This window comes from Suricata suricatta, chromosome 12 (assembly GCF_006229205.1).
Source record: "Suricata suricatta isolate VVHF042 chromosome 12, meerkat_22Aug2017_6uvM2_HiC, whole genome shotgun sequence".
Taxonomy (NCBI): domain Eukaryota; kingdom Metazoa; phylum Chordata; class Mammalia; order Carnivora; family Herpestidae; genus Suricata; species Suricata suricatta.
This window is the reverse complement of record NC_043711.1, coordinates 35,871,667-35,899,106: the sequence shown is the minus strand read 5'-3', so window position 1 is coordinate 35,899,106 and position 27,440 is coordinate 35,871,667. Positions and strand designations below refer to the sequence as shown.

At 51.0% G+C, this 27,440-nt stretch overlaps 1 protein-coding gene across 1 annotated transcript; it reads right to left on the bottom strand.

Moving 5' to 3' along the window:
* Nucleotides 1-27,440, bottom strand: SSUH2 (ssu-2 homolog). Its single transcript, XM_029918067.1, has 12 exons — nt 27,397-27,440; nt 16,714-16,820; nt 16,249-16,325; nt 14,592-14,724; nt 13,307-13,367; nt 12,108-12,232; nt 10,769-10,831; nt 8,971-9,056; nt 7,498-7,590; nt 6,849-6,954; nt 5,224-5,331; nt 1-721 (listed from the first exon to the last, which is right to left on the bottom strand). Exons 1-12 carry the CDS (start codon nt 27,422-27,424, stop codon nt 575-577), a joined length of 1,134 nt encoding a protein of 377 aa, XP_029773927.1. The 5' UTR covers nt 27,425-27,440; the 3' UTR covers nt 1-574.

Sequence of the window (27,440 nt, the reverse complement as noted above, 5' to 3'; positions counted from 1 at the left end):
TGTTTTCTTCTCTTCTCATTTTATTTAAGTGGGCTTCACGCTCAACGCAGAGCTCAAACTCACGCCTTTGATGTTGAGACACGAGGCGAGATCAACAAGTGGATGCTTACACGACTGAGCCACCCCGGCACCCCTGGGTTTTGTTCTTGATGCTTCAGGGCACGATTTGGTATGCGTTAAGAGGCAGCCAATGTGTACGAACCCTTTAAACCTCTCGATAACACTCAGCCGGGCAAAGGGCACTGACGTGGCCCGCAGGAACTGAGGCAGGTCAAGGGAGAAGCAACATCAAACCTCAGGTCGGATCGGGGTGTTAGCTTGAAGACCAGAGACACGGCCCCAGCCATTTCAATTGTTTGTCGTGAAGAGAGGTGTGTGGGTTAAACGCGCGCTGGATTCCGCGGGAGGCGCTCTGGGAAAGGCTTGCGGCCTGACGGATAAGCTGAGTTGTCTGACGGGTCCTACCAGGGTTTAGGTACGATGGTCCAGTGGAGCGAGCGAGGAGTGCACTCGGGGGCCTCCGCTGTGCTCCGCGGTAAAGGAGAGCGGCAGGCCGTGGAGACAGCCGTGCCTGTCAGATGATGGTGCAGCCACAGCAGTACCGCTCGGGGTAATCCTCCACATACACCCTGTGGTCAGTGCCATAGATGTAGTAGACATACGTCTGTCCCCGGTACCAGTAATGAACTTCGGTGAGGGGGATCAGCTCGATGGTCTGGCGCTGGGGAAACAATGGGCCGAGAAAAACTTCAGTGTTCAAGTCACCTGCCTGCTCAAGAATCTTCAGTAGCTCCCTACTACCTGTGGGATGAACTTTATGCTCTGGAGTTGCTGTTTTGGCTCCCAGGCACCTTTCTAGATGTATCTCCTACTACACTCCTTCACACACACTAAGCTCTGGTCCAAACTGACTTCTCAGCTTTAGCCACTCTCTGACCCTACGCTGCAGAAAGTGGGGGTACAGTCATCCCCAGGGACGTCCCAGGGTGCATGGAAAGCTGCCAACCAAACAGGACATCCTCCAGAAGCACTGGTTTTTAGATGGGGAGGAAAGTCAGAGAAAGGTGGGAGATAAACACCTGAAAATTTTTGTATTAAAACAACCACGGAGGGCCACCTGGGTGGCTCAGTCAGTTAGGCAGCCAACTCTTGATGTCAGTTCAAGTCGTGATCTCACAGTTTGTGAGTGTGAGCCCGTATCAGGCTCTGTGCTGGCTGCTTGGGATTCTCTCTCTCCATCTTTCTCTGCCCCTCCCCCACACTCTCTAAATAAATAAATAATAAATAAATTCCATTTAATTAAAAAAACCATAGTGATATCAGTGAGTAGATGATACAATCTGAATTAAAATGTAGGGTAAAACGTTGACACCAAAGAAATTCCAAAGTCTGTAGTCTGCTTCAGGCTGTTTTCATAGGACCCTCCCTCTCCCACTATGGTTTTGCTCTGAACCTCCTTTGAGAGAGGTCCCTTCTCAAAGCCTCCCCTCCTTTTACAAATGGGGAAACTGAGGCCCACAGGCTCACAGAATCTCAGGTTGGGAAGATCATCCAAGTGTTTCATGCTCTAATCATGGCCTATACCTGAGCGTCTGGGGCACTCACTTCCCCCAGCAGAGTGGTCCGAAAGCCCCTCATTCTCTGACCCCTCTGCTGAGCAGTTACTCTACCACTTTCCAGAACTGCAGGGCCCTGAGTGGAACGTGGCAGACCACCTGAGGAGAGAGCACGGGCATCCTGCTGAAACATCCACCGCCACGAGCGCTCCGTGCTCTTTTGGGGCAGCTCCGTGCAGCTGGCCCAGCGGAGTCCCTCCTCACCACTCAAGCTGAGCTTCCTTGGGGACGTACCGCGGGCCAGGCTCCGTGTCAAAACCCCAATGGTCGCCGGCACAAGCTGCTTCTTTGTCCCAGACTCACATCTGGGGGATCCCAAACCCAGAGGGAGGTGCTGCAGACGGCCCAGGGTTAGACCTTCTTCCTTCAGGACGTTCCGTTCCTCGGGAAGAGCTTCAAGCTCTCTCACTGCAGGTGAAGGTCCAGAGGCCATCGGGGAAGGGGAACAGGCCAGGGAGGGGGTTTTGAGAAGCAGGACCCCTGCTCCACTGGAGGGGCAGGTAAAGGCCAGTGTGATGTTGTGGCAGCAAGAGGAGACTCAGAGTCAAGGAGCACACCTTCCATGAAGTTTTCTGTGCCATCTTGCACTTCCTTTTTCTAGGAAATGGGGGCGAAAGCTCCTATGCCACAGAGTGGTTGGGATAACCAAATGAGATCCAGAGACTCCCCAGAGGCCACAAAGTTGACTTTGAGTGAGAGTTTTGGAAATAAAAGGTAGAAGACCCCTCTTTGACATTTTGATATGAAGGACACAAAATGGGAACCAAGAGGCAAGAGGAGATGGGAACCCACGTCACTGCCCCAAACAGCTGGGCAGTGTGGTCAGGGCTACTCTCGTTTCCAGGCTTTTCTACCAGGACCAAATGGAGAGCAACGGCAATACCACCCTCTCCTGCCTGCATTTGCTTCTGATGCAAAAGGTCTCCAGGTTTGAAGCTACAGATTGGTTAGCACATCAGCTGCCATCAAGCGGCTCCCTTGAAACCCATCAGGGATCTGTGTGCACACTTCGGTCACGCCCCCAGGATGAGAAGAGGTCAAGTCTGAGAGCAATGGCGGGGACAGGGATGTCACGACGGGTGTGTCCCTGAGCTGACGCCACTCGCTACCTTCTCAATCCTGAACAAAATATCAGCACCATCTTTGTCTCCAGATGCAGGACCAAAGGACAGTTTGGGGAAAAGAGTCACAAAAGAGCCCTTCCCTCCATGGCTAATCCCCTTGAACAAAAGACACCCATCAGTCCCTGGTTCACGTTTCCCCATGCCAGGACTGGCTCACGGAGGGCTTGTGTGGCCAAGACAGGGCTCCCCTCTACGGGAGAGCCCCAGGAGACAGAGGCCTTCTGCCCACATACTGTGTGATCTCAGGCAGGTTGCTTCCCCTCGTCAGGCCTCAGTTTCCCCAGCTGCCCAAATCAAGGGTCCAGAAAGGACTCAAATTATCAGTCTTAGAAATAAAAGAATCTCAGAATAACCACGGGTGCCACAAGCTGCTAAAACCAGGCCCGTTCCTAAAGGAGAGACCTCACTACTGAGGGCTCTTCGTGTGACCCGCACCATGAATACCAGTGCGGCAAGAGCAGAGTCCCATAGAGACCAGGCTCTGAGGTCTTCCCCACTCATATTCCTGCAGATCTGCTTCTTCTCTACTGCCTACAGCCCACTGTTCTTCCTCAGAGCCCTGACTTATGGAGCCCACCTCGCACACAGGGTGCACCAAGTGCCTGCGAAGTTGTGCCCAACGTTTGGATGGTGCTGAACAAGAGGCCAGTTCCCTGTCTCCAGGCACACAGCTGCTGGGGTGTAATGGGGGCTCAGAGCTCCCCTGGGAAAGGGCAGTGGCTGGACCCTGGCCACCCCTCACCCTTGTGTGATCTCTGCCCCTCCCACGCTGGCTCCTTTAGTCCTTTTCAGTTTCCTCCCGGGAGCCCTTCCTTGACAAATGTCCTGCACACAAGCTCTCATCTCGAAGCTGCTTCTGCAGAGCCCAACCTAAGGCAGGGTGCACCCCAGTTCATTTGAAAGGTGAGGACCCCGAGGCCGTCAGGAAGGGAGAGTGTGGCTCGGAGTCACGAGTGTGTGTCAGAGCTGGCAAGCAGGTCCCGTCCTCCAGTGTCTGGCCCCAAGTCCCCCTCAGCTGATGTCCCTGTAAACGGGCACTGGCTTTCAAAGAGCAGCTGGTGTGTGTTGAGCACAATGAGCAATAACAACATTTGGCCCAGAGCTAGGAAATGGTTTCCACTCCTGAGATCTTCCTCTAAGAAGCTGTGTGATTTTACGTAAATTACTTTCCCTCTCTGAGCTTCCTTTGATTTACTGGAAAACTCATGGGTTTGGACTAGACCAGGCGTAGCCGATAACAGCCCACAGCCCAACGCCAGCCTGTCAGCCCATAAGGTATTCCTAGGATTTTAGAATTTTTGTTCTCAGTTTTGAAACATTGGAAGGTTTCCTGCAAAAGTCTGGATTTTGGAAGGTCTGAGACCTCTGCTCCTGTGCCTACACAAATATGAGCTGAGGCCGGCCCCTTTGGAGAAGACAGCTCCCTCACTCACGTTATCGCCTGGCCGTGACAGGCCACTGAGTTTGCAGTGCCCCAAATCCATGATTTCTGAGGTCCTTTCCAGCTCTCAGATGGTATTCATTACTTTTTAATTAAATGCATCCTTCTCTCTCCTGCAAACAGAGGAGATGTGCAGAAAGGGAAGGACAGATACTCATTGCAGAGGGACCAGAAGGAAAAGGGACATTTTGAGCAGCAGTTTCCAAGCACTTAAAGAAAATTATCGGATCTCTACCAAACCCTCTCAAGTGGTGTTAACATCTCTTTTTCACTGGTGAGAAACTAGACTTCAGGGAGGAGGAAGTAGCTGGCCCAGGACCACGTCAGGACACAGGAGAACCAGATCTAAGCCTAGTTTATAAGACTCAGGGAGCTCTGGCTCTGGGCATTCCCGGGCCAAACCCCCTTTTCCTCCTCCGGAGAACCCATCAATTGGCTGCAGCAACCACTCAAAACTGCAAGAGGAACACCGCCACCTAGTGGCCATCCCAACACAGCACCGAAGCAACCTAACCCTGGGGTCCACCGCTGCCCAAGGAAGGTGGGAGAGGACAGGCCTGGGATTTGCAAAGTGCCCTGAGGGGCAGGACTCTGGGTTCCAGACTTGCCTAAACCCTGAATCCTGAACCTCCCCTGCCCCTCTCTGAAATCTCGTTGACACTCTCCTGCTTGAAACTCTACAATAGCTTCGGGTTGCTCTTAGGATAAGAATCGTAATCTCTCATGATGTCCTGTGGTCCCACCTGCCGCAGAGGCCCCACAGTGCTCTGCTCTCTGCCCTCTGGCCACACGGGCCTCAGGTCAGTCCCCCGTACTAACCGCCTTCCTAAACTAGAGCTCCTGTCCTCCACCTTTCCCCTAACTGACGCCTTCCCTCCCTTATCTGGAAGCCTGGTCCTCCTCCCCCTGCCCCCGCCCCCGGCCAGCAGAGGGAACAGCCCTTTTCTCCTTGATGTGGCCAGGGGGCCAGCCCCTCGGAGCCCCAGCCTGGCCCCGGACGCCTCTCAACAGCACCCCCCCACCCCGCCCCTACCCCGCTCACCTGCTTCAGGACTCGGGCTCGGGAGGCCAGGGCGGCACTGTGCTCGGCAATGCCCCTCTGGGAGGCAAGAGAGATCTCCCGCAGCGGGAAGTCCACAATGGGGTACACCTGCAGGAGAGACGCAGCTCACCTCGCTGCCCTGACGCAGGCATCAGCACCTGGAGCCCGGCAGCTTCCACACGGGGCAGAACACAAGTCCAGACAGGCAAGGGCCCTGAGGCCAGGAAGAGTGAGTGGGAATTGTTTAACCTCCAGCAGGGGGCGCCCCTTACCTCCTGACCTCCTCGGGGAGTTTCAAGCAAGAAAGCGGGGCTGTGGACAGACAGCACTCCTTCACCTGCAGCCCACCCTCACCCAGCACATCTTGGCTGCTGCCTCGGGCTTGGGGTGGGGCTTTCTGAAGGGCTATGCCTGAACTGAGCCTGCAGGAAGCCAGACTGGTTGGGGCGAAGAAAGGGGGCTGAGGAATACTATTCTGCCATAAAAAAGAAGGAAACCCTGGCATTTGAGAAAACATGGATGGACATTGAGGGCATTACGCTAAATGAAATAAATCATTCATAAAAAGACAAATACCATATGATCTCATTTATCCATGGAATCTAAAAAACAAACTAAATACAGAGAACAGTGGTTGTGGGGCGAGGGGGGAGACAGGGGGGTTGAGATGGGAGGAGGTGGTGAAAAGGTACAAGCTTAGGTACAAAATACGTAAGTCCTGGGAATGTGACATGGTGACTATAGTTACTGATACTGTGTTGTATATTTGAAAGCCACTAAGAGACTAGATCTTAATTGTAACTGGTGAGAGATGTTAACTAGACATGGTGGTGATCTCTTCGCCATATATGCAAATACTGAATCACTGTGTTATACAGCTGAAACTAATATGATGTATGTCAATTTGCCTCAGTTTTTAAAAATTCATACTATAAAGTGAAGGAAGGCAATCTGAAAAGGCAACTATGAATGAAAGAGAGAGAGAGAGAGATTGAAAGAAAGAAGAGAAAAAGGCTGAGCATCTGGTCCTCTCAGAGAAAACAGGAGAACCATATTCAGTTATCCCATAAAGGCCGAGTTTCCTGCCAAGGCCTACAGCAGAGGTGGGCAAATCTCTTCTGCAAAGGGCCACATAGTAAATATTTTAGGCTTTGTAGGCCATAGGGCCTCTGTCTCAACTACTCAATTCTACCCTTGCAGCAGGAAAGCAGCCACAGACAATAACTAAACAGATAAGCACACCTGTGTTTCAATAAAACTTTATTTATAAAAGCAAGCCCAGGGCCAGATTTTGCCAACTCCCTGCCCAACAGGACCCTCCCGGATCTGGTTGCTGACACCTCTCATGTCTTAGCTGCTTGCTCTGCCCAACTCATGTTTCTCCTGTCCCACTGAGATTTACGAGGGTGAGGATTTTGTTTGATGGTAGCCCCAGGGCCGAGAGTATGGGCAGAGGGTCTCAAGGCTTGTGTGAGGGTGTGGAGGGAAGAGGAGGGAGGGGGAGGAAGGGCAGGGTTGAGCAGGTGAAATTCAAGACAGAACTGGTCCCACAGGTTTTCAGAGTGAAGGCAGCCCACACAGGACGAACCCAGATTCCTCTGTGATGCTCTTCAAATCCTCCTTACCACAGTGTTTTCATCCTTAAATAGGCTTTCTCCTTTGGCTTTGGCGAGGAGCTCCCTGGGGCAATTCAGCCGGTGCTCAGATACAAACTCAAACAGGCTGTTTTTCCTGGAAGTGCAGAGGATAGGTTTGGAATCGAACAGACGTGGCCGGAAGGGCTTACATCACTGCCAGTGCAACCTTGGGAAAGTTCTTTAGCCTCTTTGGGCCTCAGCATCCTCATCTGTACAATGGGAAACTAATAACGTACCAACAGTTCTGTTCTATTACCTCATTCTGTCCTCACCCGTGAAGCCCTTAGCACAGCGCCCAACAGGAGAAACCCGTAGCGCATGAGGAGGCTTCCCTGACATGGGAACTTAAGACACAGGGACTCTAGTCCCAGAAAGGAAGGCCCAGGCACTGAGTGGCTGCTGCACTAGAAAGTGGCAGTGCCAGAATTTGAACTAGGATCTGTCTGTTGTAGAGCATGCCAGCATCCAGCCACCCCATGCTGCCTCTCCCCAGGGACCTCTCCCCTTTCCAAGTGGCCTGAAGCCCTTTTCTCCCAGCAGAGATCCCAACCAAGTGGAGTTTCTCTGCAGAAACCAATCCGGGCCACGTCCCCTGGCCTCCCCCATTGGGCCACAGCATTGAGACACCGTCACATACCACATGATGACCAGCTGGATGAAGTGCAACAGTTTCTTCTCCCCCTTGCAGGTGCCACAGGTCTTGCTTCCCCTCCCTGAGCACGTGCGGCACCTGAGAGGGGCACATGGTTGGCACCACTGACCTAAGTCACAGAGTCTTGGTGGCTTCTGGGGCACCCACCCCAAATCCTTCCACATAGAGGTGGACTAAGGTGAGCATCAGTGGCTTCCACTGCCCACCATCTATACCTCCTGCTTCTGGAGGCGGTACCCCAGTTTCCCTTTGGAGACCAGCCTTTCCCCACCCAGCCCACATGGACTGTGGGCTTGGCCCACCCCTACTATGACCAGCTTGGGACCTGGGCTTGGCCAATCAGCTCATTCCATCTCTCTGGCCACAGGGGCTGACACAAATATGAACATATAACCCAGGCAAGTCCAGGGAGATCTGCCCTGGAAGTGGTTTTCACACTACCAGGACAGGGACGTCTTTATCTACTGCCAGGACAGGGACATTTTTATCTACTGTCAGGACAGGGACGTCCTCATCTACTGTCAGGACAGGGACGTCCTCATCTACTGCCAGGACAGGGACGTCCTCATCTACTGTCAGGACAGGGACGTCCTCATCTACTGTCAGGACAGGGACGTCCTCATCTACTGCCAGGACAGGGACGTCCTCATCTACTGCCAGGACAGGGACATTTTTATCTACTGTCAGGACAGGGACTTCCTTATCTACTGAGGTTACTAAGCTGGGAGCTGTTGGCTGTCTCCTCTTTCACCATAAGAGACAGCGTGCCTGATAATAAAGTCAACATAAAGGAAAGCAGGGTGAAGGATGGAGACAGAGTCCTGGTGACATTGTTTAAGAACCTGAATCCATCTGTACCTGAAGACATCCCAGAAATATAATCCTGGACTTTTCTTTCACAAGGGCAGAGTTTTTTGTTAAGCTCATTTAAATTAGGATTGTTTCACATGTAAATAAAAGAAACCTGAGTGAACAGAGATGGAACTTTGCTGATTGTTTAGTCAGTCAACCAACCTTCCTTGACTCCTGCACTCAGGCCCCGCAGTGAGTTATAACTAAAAATTTGCCTCAGCCCCAATCTTCGGAGAGTTAAAGATCTCTAGTTCCAGTGGTTTTCTGTACTTGTTTCTCTACCACGTGAGCAGGAAGAAGTCTCCCTTCCTAAAACCCTCCCTCCCTTCCTAACACCCTCCCTCCCTTCCTCTCTGCAGTGCTCCGTTCTTTACACCTACCCATAGATTGCTGGATGAGTTGTAGTCTCTTGCTGAAATATCAAGCCTGGAGGAAAGCTCACTTGCTCCACAAATATTTACTGAGCACCTACTATGCACAGAGCTCTGGGGCACAGGAGTGACAAGACAGGGCACCCGACTGCCCCCCAGAAGGGCAGACAATGAAAAGCAAGAAAGCTGGTAAATGACAGCTCTACACCTCGGTGCTGGGGAGACTCGCTCATACCTCCGCCGGCCAGACCCCGAGCACAGATGACATCTCCAGGACTGCTTGGCTTTGCGCTTGGCTCCACTGCAGGAGGGGCACCTCACCTGCGGACACACCACAGCCTCAGCCCCTGCTGGCCTCCCAGGGAAGAGGGGCAAAGGGCATCCTGGGACCGGGTTCAAATCCCAACCTGGTGACCTTGAACAAGCCACTTCCACCCCCTGGGCCTCAGCCCCTTCACCTGTAAGATGGAAGCAGGGAACATTGTGAATCTTTGGGGCCCACCAGCTGCAGCCTTCAAAGATGCTACAACTTCACGTCTGCGTTTCTCCTGAGACATCAGCCTCTCCTGCTCCTCTCTGATCCCCATGACCCCTGAGACCCTGCCCTGACCGAACAGCCATGGCCAGAGGGACTGGGAAGAGGGGCGGGCTGGCAGTAGAGCCTGGAGTTGTGAATGGGGAGTTCCGTCTCTCTCAGAAAGCCCCCCAGGCTACGTTCCCACAGTTGGTTCAAAGTGGGCTTTGGAGACAATCCAGGGAAAGCCTGAGGGAAGAGGGGAGGGAGGAAGGGGAACAGGGGTGGGGGGAGGAACACAAACACCACAGGGAGGGGCTCCAGGAAGGCTACAAGGGGGGCATATGGCAGGAGCAAGGGCACAGGAGACAGAAATGGGCAGGGCGCCTAAGTGGGCCCCACAGGCGGCCTGTGAGTAGGCAGAGGAAGGCATGGAGCAGGTGGAAGGTGGGCATCCAGAGGGTGGATGGCAGGTGGGCAGAGAGAAGGGTGGAGGAAAGCATGACTTAACAAGGCAAGTGGTCAATACGTGTCCAAAGGATCAGGAGCAAATGGGGAGAGCTGAGGACACATGAGGACTGTGGTTGCACTCCCAGGATGGTGAGCAGCCCTGAAGGCCGGTGGCTCCAGAGCCTGGCAGTGTGCTTACAGACCCCTACTGGGTTGAACAGTGTCTCCTCCTCCACCACCCCCAAAATTTATAGCCACCAGAACCTCAGAATGTGCTCTTATTTGGAAATAGTCTTTGCAGATATAATTAGCTCAAATAAGGTCACACTGGACGAGGGTGGGCCCTAAATCCAGGGCCTGGTGTCCCCACATTCTGAGGGAGCCCCAGGACACACGTGGAGAAGTCCCCATGGCAATAGAGGTGGGGGATGGAGTGGTGCGCCTACCAGCCAGGGTGCGCCAGGCTAAGGGCAGCAGCTAGAAGCTGGAAACGTGGCTCAGGGCCTCCAGAAAGAACCAACCCCATGGAAACCTTGACTTTGGACTTCCAGCCTCCAGAAATGTGAGAGAATACAAACTGGTTGTTTGAAGCCCCCCTGTTTGTGGTAATTTATTATGTGCTCTAGGACACTAACACAGACTCCCATCTATTTTGCCTCTAGAAGCCCCCAAACTTCACCTTTTCAGTACCCCATACTGTAAGTGCTGGTCACTTGTCAGTCTTCCCCAAAGACAGAGGGTCCTCACAGGGAAGGCCCACCTCTTACAGGGCCCAGCACTGACCATGTACTCAGTCTCAACAAATTATTTGTAGATGGATGAGAAAAACAGAGAAGAATTGAAATCATAAACCATAAACCATTGCAATGAACAAAGGCCAGTAGCAAATGCCCAATCCAACATTCCCAACATTTGCAGGTGAGCAAATGGAGGCCCAGAAAGGGAGGAGGACTTACCTCAGGTCACGCTGGTAGTGGGGGAGCCCCAGGCCCCCAGACAAGCCCTCTGTCCCTGCGTGGAGCCGCTTCCCACACCATCACTCACTCACCAGTCACCACACAGGACTCACCATGCCGGCCCCGTGGCAGCCACTGCACTTGTAACGTCCACGCCCATGGCATTTGTGGCATTCCTGAAAGCGAAAAGCTCTCCTAGGCTCCAGTTTCCCAAGTGCCAGTGCCTCCTGATTTCACCAGCCCCACACCCACTCCACGGTGTCACCAGCTCAAATGGAGATGCAGCTCCTAAGGGCCAGCATGGGAAGAAGGCCATTCTCACTTGATGAGGATTCCCTGGGACCTTGAATGCCAAGCCAAGGAAGTCATGTTACCATTTCCTAAGAGCCCCAGCCCAGTCTGTCCTTCAAGCTCTGAGTCCTAACTCAGGCTTCTAAGCTACGCCACAAAGACCGATGTTGATCACCCATTGGGTAGCTGAGAGGTCTTTGAGATTAGAAGCCATAAAAACTGCACAGCATGTCTGGGAATGCTGTAGGAAATGCACAGCATTTCTGTGCAAGGCAAAGAGATGCCTATTGAAATTTAATCACCAGGTCAAAATAGCTTTTCCACTCCTAAGAAAAGAATGGAACCCTCTCTTGACCTCCCAAAGTCCTGGTCATCATGTGACACTGTGAAAACTCATAGGTTACAGGCTTGAATCAAGCTCTCAAGTGAAATTAAGGCAGATGAAAAGATGAGAACAGAATAGGAACTATCTCATGTGTGGTTTCGTAATACATTAAATTGGCCTCATTTCTGGTCGTGATTACATTTCCATGGGACAGGATAGAAGTCAAGTTCTGTTTGACTCTGCTGAAAATCCAAATAATGTTTGAACTTTATATCAGTTTCATTCAGCACTTCGTCTGTTTACTGGTTGGGCAAAAATAAAAAGCAAAACTAAAAACATTCAGATGGTCTCAGAATGTGAATGCTCACTGGTAAAACCTGGTGACAGTTCAGTAGAAGGAATCATGCTTTTTCTCTGTGACTGTTCTCTAATTTGCATGGATTTAAAAAAATTTTTAATGTTTATTTATTTTTGAGAGAGAGAGCGATCGAGCAGGGGAGAGGCAGAGAGAGAGGGACAGAGAATCCAAAGCAGGCTCTCTGCTGACAGCAGCAAACCGTGAGATGATGACCTGCACTGAAGTCAGCTGCCCAAAGAGGGAGCCGCCCAGGCACCCCTAATCTGCATGGAATTTTATATGGGTCTATATTCCATGCACTGGGTTTCCTTAGAATTAGCCTTATAAAAGCCAAGAAGTGACCGCTCAGTCTGCATTCTGGGTTTCCTTTTTTAAAAAGATAGAGTTTGAGGAGTTACCCGGTACCTTCCTAAGATCAGCACTGGGAAGCCTGAAACCAGCTCACAGAGAAGGGCAGAGATGCCAACAACTATGTTACCTTGACCAGCGATGAGTGAGGGACTTGGAACTTCCTCGTGTCTTCCTGAAACACTGGGGGGACCTGCACCTTGATGTCCCAGAGCCTGGGAGAGGTCCCTCTTTGTGGCCCATCCACTGACTGGTCTGGCGCAGAAAGGGATCATTGTAAGGCCAGTGAAAAGCTACAAGAACCAGCTTTCATTCATTTACCAAACAGCATGGAGCCTTCTCTTGATGTCAGGCATTAGGCAAGATCCTGCACTCAGCAACAGGCTGACAAGGGGCCCCCCAGAGTCCATGGTTAAGCACCTGAGCGTTGAAGGTGAACAGACCTGGTTGGACTCCTGACTTCTGCTTCCTAGCTGTGCAACTCTAGACAAGTTAATTTACCTCCCTGACCTGCAATTCTCTCACCTCCAAAATGGGGGAAATATAGGGCACCTACCATACAGGACAGTAGAAATTTATCAGAAGGCACAGCAATGCTTAGCATGGGGGTAGCACATAAGAGGGATCAATAACACAAACTACCGTCACTATGGTGACCAGCCCCCACCTTTTTGTCCTCCCCCTCTGTTGAAGGAGATAGGGCGCAGCTACAATCACGATACAACGTAACAGGACATGCACAGTACTTCAGACAAGAGTTGCATAAAGGCTGTGCAAACTCAGAAGACTGACTCCTTCTTTCGGAGAAGGGGTCAGCAGGTGAAGAAATCCCAAAAGCCTTCATAAGAGGGGTGACACAGGAGCTGAGTCTTGAAGGATGAGCCCAGTGGTCTGCAGAGAAGGAAGCGCTCAGGGTTTCCCAGACAGAACCTTCAGCAGCTAGTGGGGCTCAGCAGCAGGCGAGATGGCACTGAGTGGGGTCCTAGAGACCCAGGGAGGCACTGCGGATGGCCTGGAAGGTAAGCAGAAGCCCAAGCACACTGGCTGCCTTTGTCATCTAGCCTCGTGTGGCGGCACCAGTCTGTGGTCAAAGGCAAACGCTAAACCTTTTCAGGCCCTTCTGCAAACCACTTCCCGGACAGGAAGGATTTCCTCAGATCAGCACTGGAAAGTCTGAGAGGAAAGCCCAGCCTCTCATTTTACAGGAGATGGGGAAACCCAGGCTCCCAGCAGAAGAGCATCTCATTCAGGGTCAGTGGCTAAGACATGTCCTGATACTCTCCACCAGCCCCTGCCATATTTGCTCCCAATTAAACTGACGTCACTTACTCGTAAAGGGTTGAAATGTCCATTCACTTATCCTGGATTCGCTAAAAGTCTCTAGTCGATACTGTAGAGGAAAAAAAGCAGCATGTTCACAATCACGCACCTTAGGAAGACAGCCTTATGAATAAAGAGGAAGCTTTCCACTTGCTGAGGCTCCCAGGGAAACCGAAAGGCCCCGCACCCGGCACCACAGCTGGCCATGATGATTTCTGCTCCAGATGCCCCTGGACGCGTGCAGGGAGGTCAGTCAGCCCCAGGAAATGTCCCCCGGTGGGCTCACAAGCTGATTTCAGCTCCCCATTTCTTTATACCCAAAAATGCTCCATAAGGCAAGCTGTGGGGTGTCAAGTGCCCTTGAACAGATGGAATCTGCTCCTCCAAATGTCCCCTTTGGAGGAACTTTCCTGCCTGGTGTCAAGATCCTCCTTGATCTCACCCACAAAATCACAAAACAAGAAGGGATCTTGGACATCACCTGGCTCCTCCTTTGACACTGGAGGAAACGGAGGCTCAGAGAGGTCAGGGGCCTTGACCAAGATCGCACAGCTCCAGAGGGGCCTCTTGCCCCAGGCCCCCCCTCTAACCACTCCCTGTGAGGCTTGTGTGTGACTGTGTGACTGTGCACTCACTAGAGGACGGCTGTGCCAGTGGCACTAGAAAATGTGAACTTCAAAGCTGTCCCTTGGCCCTGTCGATGCACATAAGTGCCCCTTGTGGTCTCGGTACCAGACGTAAAATTTCCCTGGAGCTTCGGGCCCAGAGGTCATGAAAAAATGCTTCCTTGGCATGCATGTGACTTTGGGGATCAAGGAAAGGGATGGGCCTTTCTCGGCCCACCTCTCCCAGAAGCAGGTTACTCACGTGTTTAAGGACATGGCCTTCGGTGACAACCAACCTGATTTAGTGTCCTGGCTCTGTCACTTCTAGCTGCACATTTGGGGCAAGTAACTTTAAATCTCTAAACTTTCAATTCCTCCCTTTTAACTGGTGACAGGAAGATCTGCTGTGGAGGGCGGCTGTGGGACTCATAGGACAAATGTGGAATATGCCGCCCACGACGCCTCACACAGCTGAGCTTCGCAGTGAAGGCTGGCCATGGTGACTGCTTGTGTCATCATTCACAACTACAGACCAGAGCAGTGGCAAAAAGCACTTTCAGTGTCACCGCTATTCATATGCACCGACCCCCCCCAAGACTCCCTGCTCCGTTCAATCTCACACAAGCCACCCCCCCCAGGTCCTACAGCCTGAGCCCTCCCCGGCACCCACCAGGCTCAGGCCCCCTTACCCTGCACAGCGTCTGCTGCTTCAGCTCCTGGATGATGAGGTCACCAGCAACTGTGCTACCGTAGCAGCATTTGGAGCTCACGAAGCTGAGGAGGGCTTCGCGGGCCACTTCCTCTGTCACCAAGGGGACTCTGCTGGGGACAGAGCACAGAAGCAGTGTCTCTGGAAAGAGCCAGTTGGCTCATCAGGGCCAGCCAGCCCCATCTTGGTGCAAATGGAAACGGAGGTCAGGAGAAGGGAAGGCCCAGGCCATGGGCTCAGTAGTAGTGAGGCTCTCAGGGGTCCATCTGGGGAAGGCAGCTCTGGCAGGTGGAACCGTATGAACAGATGTCCAGGGGACAGGACCACTGCTATGGCTGAAGTGCGGGGCTCAGGAGAAGAGCTGAGAGAATCTTAGAACACACACACACACACACACACACACACACACACACTTAAAGATGAATCAGGCCATTTTACAGATGAGGAAAACTGAGGTCTGGAGAAGATGTCACACAGCTGGGAGGAAGCAAAGTTAGGCTAGACCACACTCCTGCCCTTGGGGACCTTGCCTTCGGCCAGAGGAGCTATGAGCAGTGTTCACGAGAAAACCTCACCAAGAACTACTAGGCTGCGGTGCCCACAGGGACCCACAGTGAGCCTGCTGGGCCAGCGTGGCAGTGGGTGGGAAGGTCGACCACAAATGGCCCCTTCCTTGGCTTTCTCTCAGGATGCCTCCCTCTCTTCCTAGCAAGTTCTTCCCTGAGGCCCAGCTGCCATGTCCCCTCCTGGCAAAGCCCTTCCCCACCAAGACCTCCAGGAAGCAAAAGCCCCTCCTTCTTCCTCCCTCACATCTTCATTTATTCCCCCACAGCAGGCTGATGGCACACAGCAAGCCCCTCCCATTCACCGCAATGTCTCCAGCACCCCTGGCCTGATGCACAGAGGGGCCTGCGTGCATGCAGGAGGCGTGGGGCCCAGAGTGGCCAAGAGCACTCCACAGAGGAAGCAGGGTCTGCCCTGGACATGGAAGGTGGGTGGCCAGGGCAGAGAAGGGGAGGCACTCTAGGCAGCAGTGGGGCCAGGAGGACCCAAGAGACTCCTCCAAGGCAGGATACAGCCACCCAGCCAAGAGGCCAGACCCAGAAAGCTGGGGGCTCCACCTTCGCTCTACACAAAGCTCGCTGGAAAGCCAGAGCTCTGTCCAGGGTCCTGGGTCCAGGGGGTCAGCAAACCTCTTCTGCAAAGGACTAGAGAGAATAGTTTCGGCTTCATGGGCCGTACAGCCTCTGCCTCCAGCACTCACCTCTGCTGTTGGAGTACAAAGCAGCCACAGACAGTAAGTGAATAAATGGCATGGCTCTGTTCTGGTAAGACTTTTACAAAAACAAGCAGGGACTGGCTTTGGCCCGGGGAGCTGTAGTTCACAACCCCTCGTCAACACTGTGCTTCTCAACCCCAGCTTGGTAGCCAAACACCCTGAAAGGCTTGGTAAAGTACACATTCCTGGCCTCTGTCCCTGAAGGATGTGATCCAGTAGGTCTGGGATCCTGAGGCACTGTCAGGGCTGGGACCTGTCCACCCTAAAATCCCCGAGGAGGGCTCTTGGCACGGTGGGGAGGGGGAATGGTGATGTGAGGGTCACCACACGTGACCCTTGTGATAGCACCGCAGCTCACCTGTGCTCCAGGAATGAGGACCAGCACCTTTGCTCCAGGGCTCTCCCTGGAGCCTCCAAAGGTGGGAAGAATATCTGCTGTCCTGGGGGGAGAGGGTCGGAGTCAGGGCTCAACAGCCTAGCTCAAAGGCACAGGTATTTGCGGTGTGAAGGAAGAATAGACTGGCTGAAGGTGAGGTTGAATGAGACAAAAGGAAAGAACCCCACATCCTAATGCATCTAATGCAAGAAGGGTGGTTCTCACCACTGATTCCAGTCTTAAATACACATGAATATAATATGGTCATGAAATGTTCGTGGACACAGTGCTGATGTCCCCATGTCCTCCTTTTCCCTCCCAATGGTGACAAGAGGCTTCCCAGGGCCCCCAAGGGAAAGGGGTGGTATCCCAGCACTGGCCTCTTCCCCGTAGGTCTCCCCAACCAGCATAAGCCCCAGGAAGAGGGTGTAGGAACCAAGACCTCACAGACTTACCACCTTCTTGAAAAAGGCAATCATAGCTGGGCAGTCTCTCCAGGAGTTCAGCTGGCGGCGCCAGAGGACTCTCGGCCTCAAAGCTGAGGTCCACCACACCTGTGGAAGGAAGGCAGTCCTGAGCCTCTGGGAGGCGGGGAATCAGTGCTGACTTCACCTGAAGCTGACATGCTAGGGTGGGCACATTATAAAAAGGCTCACAGTTTAAGCCAATGTCACTCTGGCACCATGGGACACAGAACACATCTGCAGGGCAGGCAGGGATGAGATGTGGGTGTGATAGTAGCAGCAATAATAATAATAATGAGGAAAACATTCAGAATGGCAGCTCCTGTTTGCTGGGTCCCTACTCTGTGCCAGTACCCATGACAGGTGCTATCGAAACATGATCATATTCCATGACCCTAGGAGACAGATACTGAAGTAGAGATGGTCACACTTCAATGCTTCTGTCTTCAAGTGGTGTGTCTATAGCTCTTCTCCTTGAACCTGGGCAGGCTGGAGGCTGCTTCCCGCAAGGACACAGGGGAAGCAAGGAAGAGACCACAGCTTCTATTTATTGTCTCTTGGAGCACTCTCTGTTGGACCACTCTCTCGAAGGACTCTCCCTTGGAGCTCTCTCTCTTGGAGCATTCCCTCTTGGAGCACTCTCTCTTGGAGCACTCCCTTGGGGCACTCCCTTGTGAGCCCTGAACTTCCATGCATATACCAGCTCTCCTACTGGGGAGCCCACAGGCAGGCTGTGAGGCTACATGGAGAGACGCCCAGCGGAGCCCAGCCTGCCAGCCACTCCACCATCCTACTGAGCCACCATGCATCTGAGCAAACCCATCATGGACCTGCCAGGCCAGACCAGCTGCCTGCTAAATATCGCTGAGTGACCCTGTCATGGATTGTATGTCTGTGTCTCCCCCCGCCCCATTCATATGTTGAAACCCAGATGGTATGACAAGGTAGGGCCATTGGGAAGTGATATGGTTTAGATGAGGTCATGTGGAAGGATTAGTGCCCTGCCAGGAAACAAAAGCGTCCAGAGGCCAAGGATCTTTCTTTCTCTGCCCTGTGAGCACACAGTGAGAAGGTGGCTATCTACAAGCCAGAAGTGGACTCTCACCAGACACCAGGTCTAAGCGTGCCTTGATCTTGGAATTCCCAGCCTCCAGAACTAGAGAAATAAATGTTGTTTAAGTCAGGAAGTCTGTGGTGTTTTGTCACTGCAGCCCAAACTGATGAAGACAGGCCCTAATCAATGATACAAGGAGCAGATGAATCAGTCAGCTGAGTCTGCCCAAATTCCTGACCGACAAAATCATGAACTACAATAAAATGGTTGTTGTTTAAGTTGTAGAGTTGTTTTTTGTGCAGCTTCCTCTAACGGGCAGTAGAGTCGTGGTGGGGTCCAGAGCTGATGGCCAAGAAAGAATTCTTGGGTTGTCTTCAATGCACAAAGGTGATTTTATTAAAGCCTGGGGACAGGATCCATGGGCAGGAAGAGCTGCCCTTGGACCATGAGGAGAAACCAATCATATACTTGGGAGTTGGGGAAGGTAAAGTCAAAAGGAACTTTTCAGAGGGATTTTCACATGCCAAAGAAGACTCAGCAGGATATCAGAGGCCTAGTTACTGCCAAGCCAAGGTTGTTTTCCCCTCTAAAGCATCACCACCAAGACATTAGGGAGTTCCTGGAGAAATGTCATCCCCTGCCTGTCCCCAAGTATCATCAATGGGCTGCAGGCTATAAGGAAATTCAATTTTATCTGCCATTTCCTTCTGCCTTTGTTTCCCATAAGGAAATCTTTGCTCTGGGTCTCCCCACAAACCTGGCAAGACTTTCTTAGAACCACACCATGGTCTGAGGCTCCTTTCTTCCCTCCTGCTCTTCTCTCACAGGGATCCAACCTGTGGTGTAGCCTGCAGAGGGTCCCTGCCCACAGTTCCTCCCCACCTTTCTCTTCATATATGTTTCCAAGGGACCTCAGACACATCTGACACCATCTTGGTATCTGCTTCTTGGGTGACCCAAACCGACACATAATATTACCCTGTTCTCCCAGGGAGGAAATGGGCTTAGAAAGGCTGTGGCTCGCCTAAGATCACAGGGCCAGTGAGTGATGAGCTGGATTCCAACCAAGGTTCATCGCTGTCCAGAGCCCATGTCCTTCCCATGAATCTCCCATGAGGCCACCCTGTGGAAGAATCATTCACTATATATCTGCTGTAAAACCTCAGCTGGAGCTAATAAAACACTGTATGTTAATTATATTTCAATTCTCAAAATTTAAATTTATTTTGTTAATGTTTAGTTATTTATTTGAGGGGGAGGAAGCAGAGAGAGTATCCCAAGCAGGCTCTATGCCTTCATGGCAGAGCCCAACGACATGGAGCTCAGTCTCACAAACCATGAGATTATGACCTGAGCCAAGGTCAAGAGTCTGACACTTAACCAGCTGAGCCATCCAGGTGCCCCAATTTAAATTTAAATTTTAAAAAAAACCTCAACTTGAGCTGCAGGCTATGACAGAGATACACAGCCCTGAATCTGCAAGGAGGAAAGCATAATATAAGCACTGGTCCCCAGAAATGCTAGACAACTCATAAAGCACCTCCCCACACCTGCTGCTACACCCCACTTTCCCGCCTGGAGATGCAGAAGGCAGGACTTCTAACTTCACTTGACATGAGGAGTTAGGCTCAGAGAGGTTACTCCAGTATCCGTAGGGCACACAGCCATGACATCAGAGCAGGATAGACATGCCTTGGTCTAGTTCCACCACACCGGGCCCCCCCTCAAACCTATTCCCTGAAGCTCCCATGCTGGGGGACAAGAACCCCTCAGCTCTGTCTTCCCAGTGGCCAATTTGATTACGGGAAGTGGACTTTAAACAGGCAAGCTGATAAATGGTCGGTGGACAGTAAATCACTCTGCATGAAGTCACTGAACACGCTCAGGTCAACAGCTGATCTGTTTTACCCACTAGATCCCACCTTGGTTTTTTTTTTTTTTCCCAGCTCTTGAAAGCCTAATAATTCTTTCCCTCTACAAAAATAAAAGAAATATGTCCTGTCAAGTTTAATAAAAGCAGGGGCCAGAAGAAGAAACAGATCTTGTAAATTGGAACAGCCGAGGCTATCGGGAAGTAGGCTGAGAACAATGGAGGGAGGAGGGATGTCCTTAAGACAAATGAGACTTCTCATTCTACCACTCCCCTCAAATTACGCCTGGGTCCTCTGACAATGAGAAGTTACTAAGTTTTCTCCTCGAAGGAAATTTACAAAGGAAGCTGAGATAGGAGAGTGTTTCTAGATATAGAAAGTGCCTTTCTGAGCAGGAAAACTTAACTTTGTAAGCAAACGATTCTGCATAGAAACGGGTGAGAGACCCAGGACAGATGTGGGTGTGACACAAGGAGACACGATCCCAGAGCTGCACAGAGGTGCCTGCTGACGTGTCCTGAAATCTCCGACATGCTAATTCATTGGGAACTATTATTCATAACTTGGTTCTCAATATTGTTTGCCCCTACAAAGTTTATTAGCATTTTAAGCTATTTTCGCCATCAGGGATCTGCAAATATTTTCTGCAAATAGCCAGGGAGAAAATACTGTAGATTCTGTGGCCCATACGGCCTGTTTCAATTACTCAACTCAGATGAAAGCAGCAATAGATAATGCACAACTGACCGAGCATGGCCTTGTTTTGATAAAACTTTACAAAAACAGGCAGTGGGTCAGACTTGGCCCTTGAGTTGTACTTTTCCCACCCTGCTCTACCTTTGTAGATATGTTTGAGGAGGTCAGAAAGAGGGAGGCTGGAATTTGAACCTGTCTGGAGCCAGGGCCCATGCATGGCAGCTCCGTGAGCCCAGAATTAAGGACGAAGGTCAGGGTTGAACTGTAGCCAAAAGTGTCTGGAGTCAGAATTCCAGAGGCACGGTGGTTAGGAACCTGGGCTCTGATACATCTGAGTCAAACACCGCATGACTCTGGGCCAGCCACACATCCTTGCAGAAGTCACCCCACCCCCGGCTGTGAAACAGGGAGACGATATTAGTGCCCATCTAATGAGACAGCGTGCACACAGCTCATGGCCCTGAGCCTGGCATTTAATAAATGCTCAGTCAACGCCTTGGACCTGAGGAGGGGGTCTTCCTCTTTCTTTGTGCTCTTTTAAGCCAGGGGACAAGAGGTGAAAATGTCAAGCATAGAAAGAAAGGCAAGACCTTCACAGTCCTCTCCCGGGGGAAGGCTCTGGGGTCTTCTGGGGCATCCATAGTCTCCAGAAGACAGAGAAATGCCATACGGCTGCTAAGTCCAGCTGGAAACCAAACAAAGAGGCAGGAAGAGGGGAAGAATGGGAGGTGGGAACTCGGAGCTCCATCCATCAACCAGGAGCTAGCCTAAGGTCTCAGGGCAGTAGTAATTCATCAGCACTAAATTAATCTCTCCATTATGTTATGTACAAAAATAAAGGACTCCGGGCTGACCTACAGGCAGATTCGTCATTTCCTGCGCAGATCTCAGCAGGCACAACAGGAATGTGGATGTCACAGGTCATTGTGTGACACCAGCATGGGGCGCTTCGAAGGGGGCCCCCAGCCAGCCACATCACCGTTTCCGTGGGGGTGGGGTTGAGTTGCAGCAGGGTCCCCCCTACCGTAATACACGCATTGTGTCCTGCAGCTCACTAAAGGATGGGGTGGGCATGATCTCTTCTGCACTTCGTGACAGTCACTGCTTCGAAGAACAAGGTGAGACTCAGACGTGATTTGGAGCAAGGAACTCACACATTCATAGCAGAGCCAGAAAGAAAGAGTACTTAAAACTCAGATACTAGGGCACCTAATTGGCTCCATGGTTCAGGTCATGACCTCTCAGTTTGTGGGTGTGAGCCCCGCATCAGGCTCTGTATTGACAGCTCTGAGCCTGGAGCCTGCTTCAGATTCTGTGTCTCCCTCTCTCTCTCTCTGTCCATCCCCCACTCACGCTCTGTCTCTCAAAAATAAATAAATGTTAAAAAAAATTTTAAAACCCTCAGATCCTAATTCTAAGCCAATGGACTTTCCACTGGGCTGAACACCCTACTGCTCCACACCAATGGCATCAAGGGGGTGCTGAGAAAGCTTTGCAAAACATCTCTAAGGTGGTGCTCACCAGCCCCAACTCTTTCTTTTGTGTAGAAAGGAATTTTTCTGGCGGAGCAAGGTGTAATTACTGGATAACTTCCTTAACTTCCACTTTTTAAAATGCCATTCCAGGGGCGCCTGGGTGGCTCCGTCGGTTGAGTGTCCAGCTTTGGCTCAGGTCATGATCTCACGGTTCATGGGTTCGAGCCCCGCATCGGACTCTGTGCTGACCGCTAGCTCAGAGCCTGGAGCCTGCTTCTGATTCTGTACCTCCCTCTCTCTCTGACCCTCCCCTGCTTGCACTGTCTCTCTCTCTCTCTCTCTCAAAAACAAATTAAAAAAACATAGAAATAAATAAAAATAAAATAGTCATTCCCTTTATTTCAGAGAAGAAAAGGAGTCCACACCTTCTGCCTCGGATTCCAGGACTAATTATCTTAAAAACACTAAAATCATGCCACTCTGCTGCTCACACAGCTCCCCAGTCCCACCTCGCTTTTGTTTGTTTCATCCCTTGCCTCCTCCAACAGGGGTGAGAGCCCCTTTGAGACAGGGAACCTCCCCTTCCTGCATCCAGTAGATGCACAAAAATGCACTGGGATCTGTACCCTTAAGTTGGGGCAGGAGAGACTCAGGTGGTCAAATCCACACAGACATAAAATGGATGGTTTGGGCCAGGAGCAAAGAGGACAGGTGTGTGGGGGACTGTGGTTTCATGGGGTCCGAGATGAAAGGACTCTGGAGACGCACGATGGTGACCATATTCCCACAAGAACGGGAGTGCATTTAATGTCGCTGGACAGTTAAAGATGGTTCCGACGGCAACTTTCACATGATGTGTATTTTATCACAGTTGAAAATAATAAAAACAGCAGAGTCAGGTGATCACAAGAGAAAGGAAAGAAAAAAGTCCTATTTGCCAAGAAGAACAAATAATTGGCTACGTTATTTAAAAGTCTCCATAGTGGGGTGCCTGGGGGCAGGTCAGTCGGTTCAGCGTCCAACTCTTGGTTTCGGCTCAGGTCATGATCTCACAGGTTCAGGCCCCGCATCGGGCTCTGTGCGGACAGCATGAAGCCTGCTTGGGATTCTCTTTCTTTCTCTGCCCCTCCCATGCTCACTTTCTCTCTTAAATAAATATACTTAAAAAAATTTTAAATTTTTTAAATAAAAAATATATAAATTAAAAGTCTTTGTAGTAAGACCAGAAAGACTGACCCAGTTATCCCATCTCTTAAATACAGCAGTGGCTCACTACTGCCCACAGCTAACATCCAACCTCTTGCCTTTAGCAGAGAAGGCCCTGTGTTAACTGGCCCTAGGGTACCTGTGAGACAGGAAGAAAAGATTCTAGTCTCCTCAGCCCCAAGGGGAGAAGCCTTCCCATGTGGCCCAGAGCAGGGAGCAAGGTGAGAGAAAAACAAACAGTCCACTGTGGATGGGGAGGGGGGGGGGATAAAGAACAGAGCAGAAAGGGGGAGCAGAGAGAGGAGCCTGCTTGGGGCTGGAAAGAGAGGACAGGGGTGTGGGGAGCTTTGAGGTGGGAACCATTGAGAACACATCTAGGAGAGCAATGTGAAGCCCACCACGGGAGCGAGGCCAGCATCGAAGGAAACAGAGTATTCCTTGGCGTTCTGCAGGCCCCTCTGGGGTGCCAGGAGAGAACTCAGGAAATGTGACAGCGAATTTTCAACTAGTTGGGATGTGGAACTCTTGCTTTGTCAAAGTGTCATCATGCCAAGATAGGGCCACGTGGTGGGTGGGATTTGTAATCGAGACCTTGTCCCCTGGGGACACTGATGTTTGCATTCACCCTGGCACCCGCACCATGCCATTCCTCCCAGGCCCCTTGATCTGGCTGCTACTGCCCATGGCACACACCCCCGCACCCCCTTCGGCTGGGCTTGCCCGGACCAGACCTCCTAAAGCCTGCCTGGGTGTGGTTCCCCTCCCCGTGCCCCTCAGTGCTCTGTTCCACTCTCTCTCATTGCTTCTGCCAAATGGCTCTCCAAGAATTATTTGTAAAACATCCACCTGGGGTTTGCCTCCCCCACTGGGCTTTGAACTTGGAAGGCAGATCAGCGAATTGTCCTTATTCCTCCAGCCATGAGCACAGCACCAAATAGCTAGCCTACTGCATGGTCTGAGGGGGAAGCCACTCTATTTTTTAGGGCCCTGGTCTTCTTTCCCTACAACAGGGCTCAGGGAATAGGGTCACCGACGGGAGCATTTGTGAAGATGGACAAGAGAGATCTCTGCCAATGATTTGGGAGTGTCCTTGGGACCCTTTCTGAGCTGTAATGTGATTTCATTAATGTATTTTATTCCTTGTTACCCTAAGGGGACACTCTATCTTACCATTAGGACTTGTGGGGTCCACAAGCCCCTTCCAGAAACGTGACATACTGCAGGAAAGGCCAGATGAGCCCCATGAGGCAGGGCCAACTTGGCAGGGAGGGCCTGTGTTCCTGGCTGCCATGCCTCCATCCTAAGGGATGTGTGAGACCCACTTCGGCCCCACAGTCAGTCACCAAGGCTCCTGGAAGCTGGGCCCCTGCCAGGAGTCCAGCATCTTTCCCACCAAGTTATCCTGAGAGCTTAACCCAGTCTCTAGTCTCCAACTCAGAGCTGGGGTGGGAGGGGAACACGAATAAGCCTTTGGGGAGCAGAGCTGGCCAGGGTATCGAGGGGAGTGGGTCACTGATGGCCTCAGATCACTGCTCTGAGCACTGCCCAGCTATCAGGGCCCAGGGGAAAGGAGGTGCCACCTGGGTCCTATTGTCCAGAATGACAGCAGCCCCCTCCTCAAATTATGGGGGGGGGGCTTACCTTATTGGAAGAGGTCCTTGCACACCATATCTGGGAGGGGGTTCCATCTTTAATAAAATAAGTTCTATTACAAGGGATACGGTTTTTAGAATAAGGGAGGGATTTTTCTTCTTCATCTCTAGGCTGGGACATCTCCCTTTGAGAGAAGAGTGATTGAAACTACATTACATCTGGGACCATTGGAAAAACGGGATCTAGTCATGCTAGAAAAGTGAAGACTCTAAAGGCTTCTTATTTTAAACAGGTAACCCACATGTTCTGAGTAGTCTTGGGGGGGTAGAATCAAGACCAAAGAGTAAAAGTTCCAGGAAAAGAGATGTCACCACAATGTAGGAAAGAATTCCTGACGACCTCAGCTATGGAAGGGGGACAGCCCATCACTGGAGGCGTCTCAACCAATGGCAGGAGGTGAGTGCTGCCTCCAGCCCAGAGAGCCGTCAGAGGCGGCCCAGCAGCCGACGGTGGACGGTGGCAGTGCTACGAGGTCCTCAGGGCGACTGCCATGTGGGCACCACATCCCAGAATGTCTCTATCCATGTCCACTGTGGTCCCAAAGTGTGTCAGTGTTAGCAGATATTCTCTCTCTGAGGCTGCCCACGTTAGAGACTCCAAGCCTGAGGGGACAACGTTTTCGTGACTGGGGACGGTAACTCAACTGGGGTAAGTGGGCAGCCGTCTCTTACCTAGAATGTAAGTCCCAGAGCAGTCTCCCTTTCTGAAACGGGGGCAAATATTGACCGAGTTCCAGATGTCATAAGTGTTGCTTATAAAAACTTTTCTGGGGGCACCTGGGGTGGCTCAGTGAATTAACTGTCCAACTGCAGTTCACCTGATGATCTCACAGTTCGTGGGTTCGAGCCCCATGTCAGGCTCTTTGCTGACAGCTCAGAGCCTGGAGCCTGTTCAAATTCTGCGTCTCTCTCTCTCTCTCTCTCTCTGCCTCTACCCCATTGTGCGCTTGCTTGCGCTCTCTCTCTCTCTCTCTCTCTCTCTCTCTCAAAAATAAATAAACATTAAAAAAATAAAAACTTTTCTGGATAATCCCATACCTTGCAGTAGACCCAAAGTTTCAATTATCTTGGAAACCAGTATGGAGGGTGACCCTATGACAGAATCAGAGTTTTTAGAAGTTTAAGGGAACTGAAGAGTTTACCCCACTCGCACATGGCTTACCAAAAGTCATGATGTCAAAACGGAAACACTACAGGTGATATTTTTCATTAAGAGCAAGTTTAACTTTAAAGCTCTGGGAGATGTAATCTGATAATTTTCTAGAGTCAACATTTATTCCATGCCAACTCTATTCTGAGCAATGTTGTAGGCAATTGTCATCCAATTAATCTTCCACCAATTCTTCAAGATGACATGATCTCTATTTTTATTGTGGGAAAATGTAGCTCAGAGAGGTTAAGTGACTTGAGTAAAATCAGCCAGCAGTCATGAGGCAGAGCTTGGATGTGACTCCAGATCTGACCTAGCCCATTGCCACTAAGAGAAACTCTGATTATAAATTGCAAGACTGCTAGTAAGCAGTGTTTTGAAGAGGAAAAACTGCACTTTAATATTAGTAGAAGGTTATAAGGCTATGAATACACTGTTTCCAATACATCAGAGATCAAATCCTGCTCCAATACATGCTAAAATATCTCTGTACAGTCTCCCACTTCAATACGAAAAGGGATTCAAACAAAAATATAAATTCTAAGATTCACATGGGTTTATTTTATACCCCACCTCAGCTCTGAAAGTTAAAGCTTTGAGATGCCTACATGAAAGACAGTAGTGTTGGACCTGTGCAGGACCTTCAAAGTCACCAAGCTCAGGAACTGTGAAAATGTACTTACTAGTGTCACAGGTCTCTCTGGGACTCAAATGAATGCTGAGAATACTTTTCTGCCTCCCCCCCCGAAAAGTATATTCATGCAACATTTTGCCCTCACCTTTATGTTCTTCAAATTAAGAACTTCTGACCCATTTCCTTTTATAGATGGGGAAACTGAGGCTCAGAGAGGTTAAATGACTTGTCTGAGATCACACGGCCAATTCACAAGCAGAACCAGGACCTGAATCCTAGCCTCTCAAGCCCCAATTTGATACTCTGCCACACAGCTCCTTCCAAATCAGGATCAAAAATGTATTGTTTTTTAAAACATAGCACAGTTCTTCCTAAAATACCATTTCCATCTTCATCTCTTTAAATAGTCCTTAGATTATATTGTATTTCTGTCCCAGGAATAACAGCCTTGGGGTCACGAGGACTGTGCTTCTCAAGCAGTAAAGAACAAGCAGCTCTTGGCAAGAGGAAGCTCACAAGTAAAGCCCTTCCATGGCATTTCTTTAAAATGAACTTCATCTCAGAACGGAGCCCAAGTGAGGTATTCTGGCTTACACGTGGCTAGGGGTGGGGTGGGGGTGGGCTGTCAGCCAGAGAAAGGAAGACTGAAGAAAATGAGACTTGGACAGTGTTACTGTGGTCAAGGAGAAAAGTTCTCCTGGGTGCTATCATACTCCCCCAGTGCCCAGAGGCACCTAGTGGAAGAATACCCAGGAGGCTGCAAATGAGCTTCAACACGAAAGGAAGGAAGGAAGGAAAGAAGGAAGGAAGAAAGGATGCTCTCAGCAACACAGACCCAGGACCCAAGACAGCACGGAGGCCAGAGGGAAGGTTCTGGTCAGCAGTGGCCACAGAAGTGGGACCCCTGGGTCTCCCCAGCTGTACTTACTGCCGTCTTCACTCAGATCCCTGTCCATGGTGCAGACGTCCAGC

Excerpts from the sequence above, each read along its gene's own strand:
- SSUH2 (XM_029918067.1), bottom strand. The coding sequence starts at position 27,424 with ATGGACAGGGATCTGAGTGAAGACGGCA. Across the intron at positions 9,057-10,768 it reads GCTGCCACGGGGCCGGCATG|GTGAGGTGCCCCTCCTGCAG; the intron begins GTGAGTCCTGTG and ends GTGTGTCCGCAG. Across the intron at positions 5,332-6,848 it reads TTAAGGATGAAAACACTGTG|GTGTACCCCATTGTGGACTT; the intron begins GTAAGGAGGATT and ends TCTCTCCTGCAG.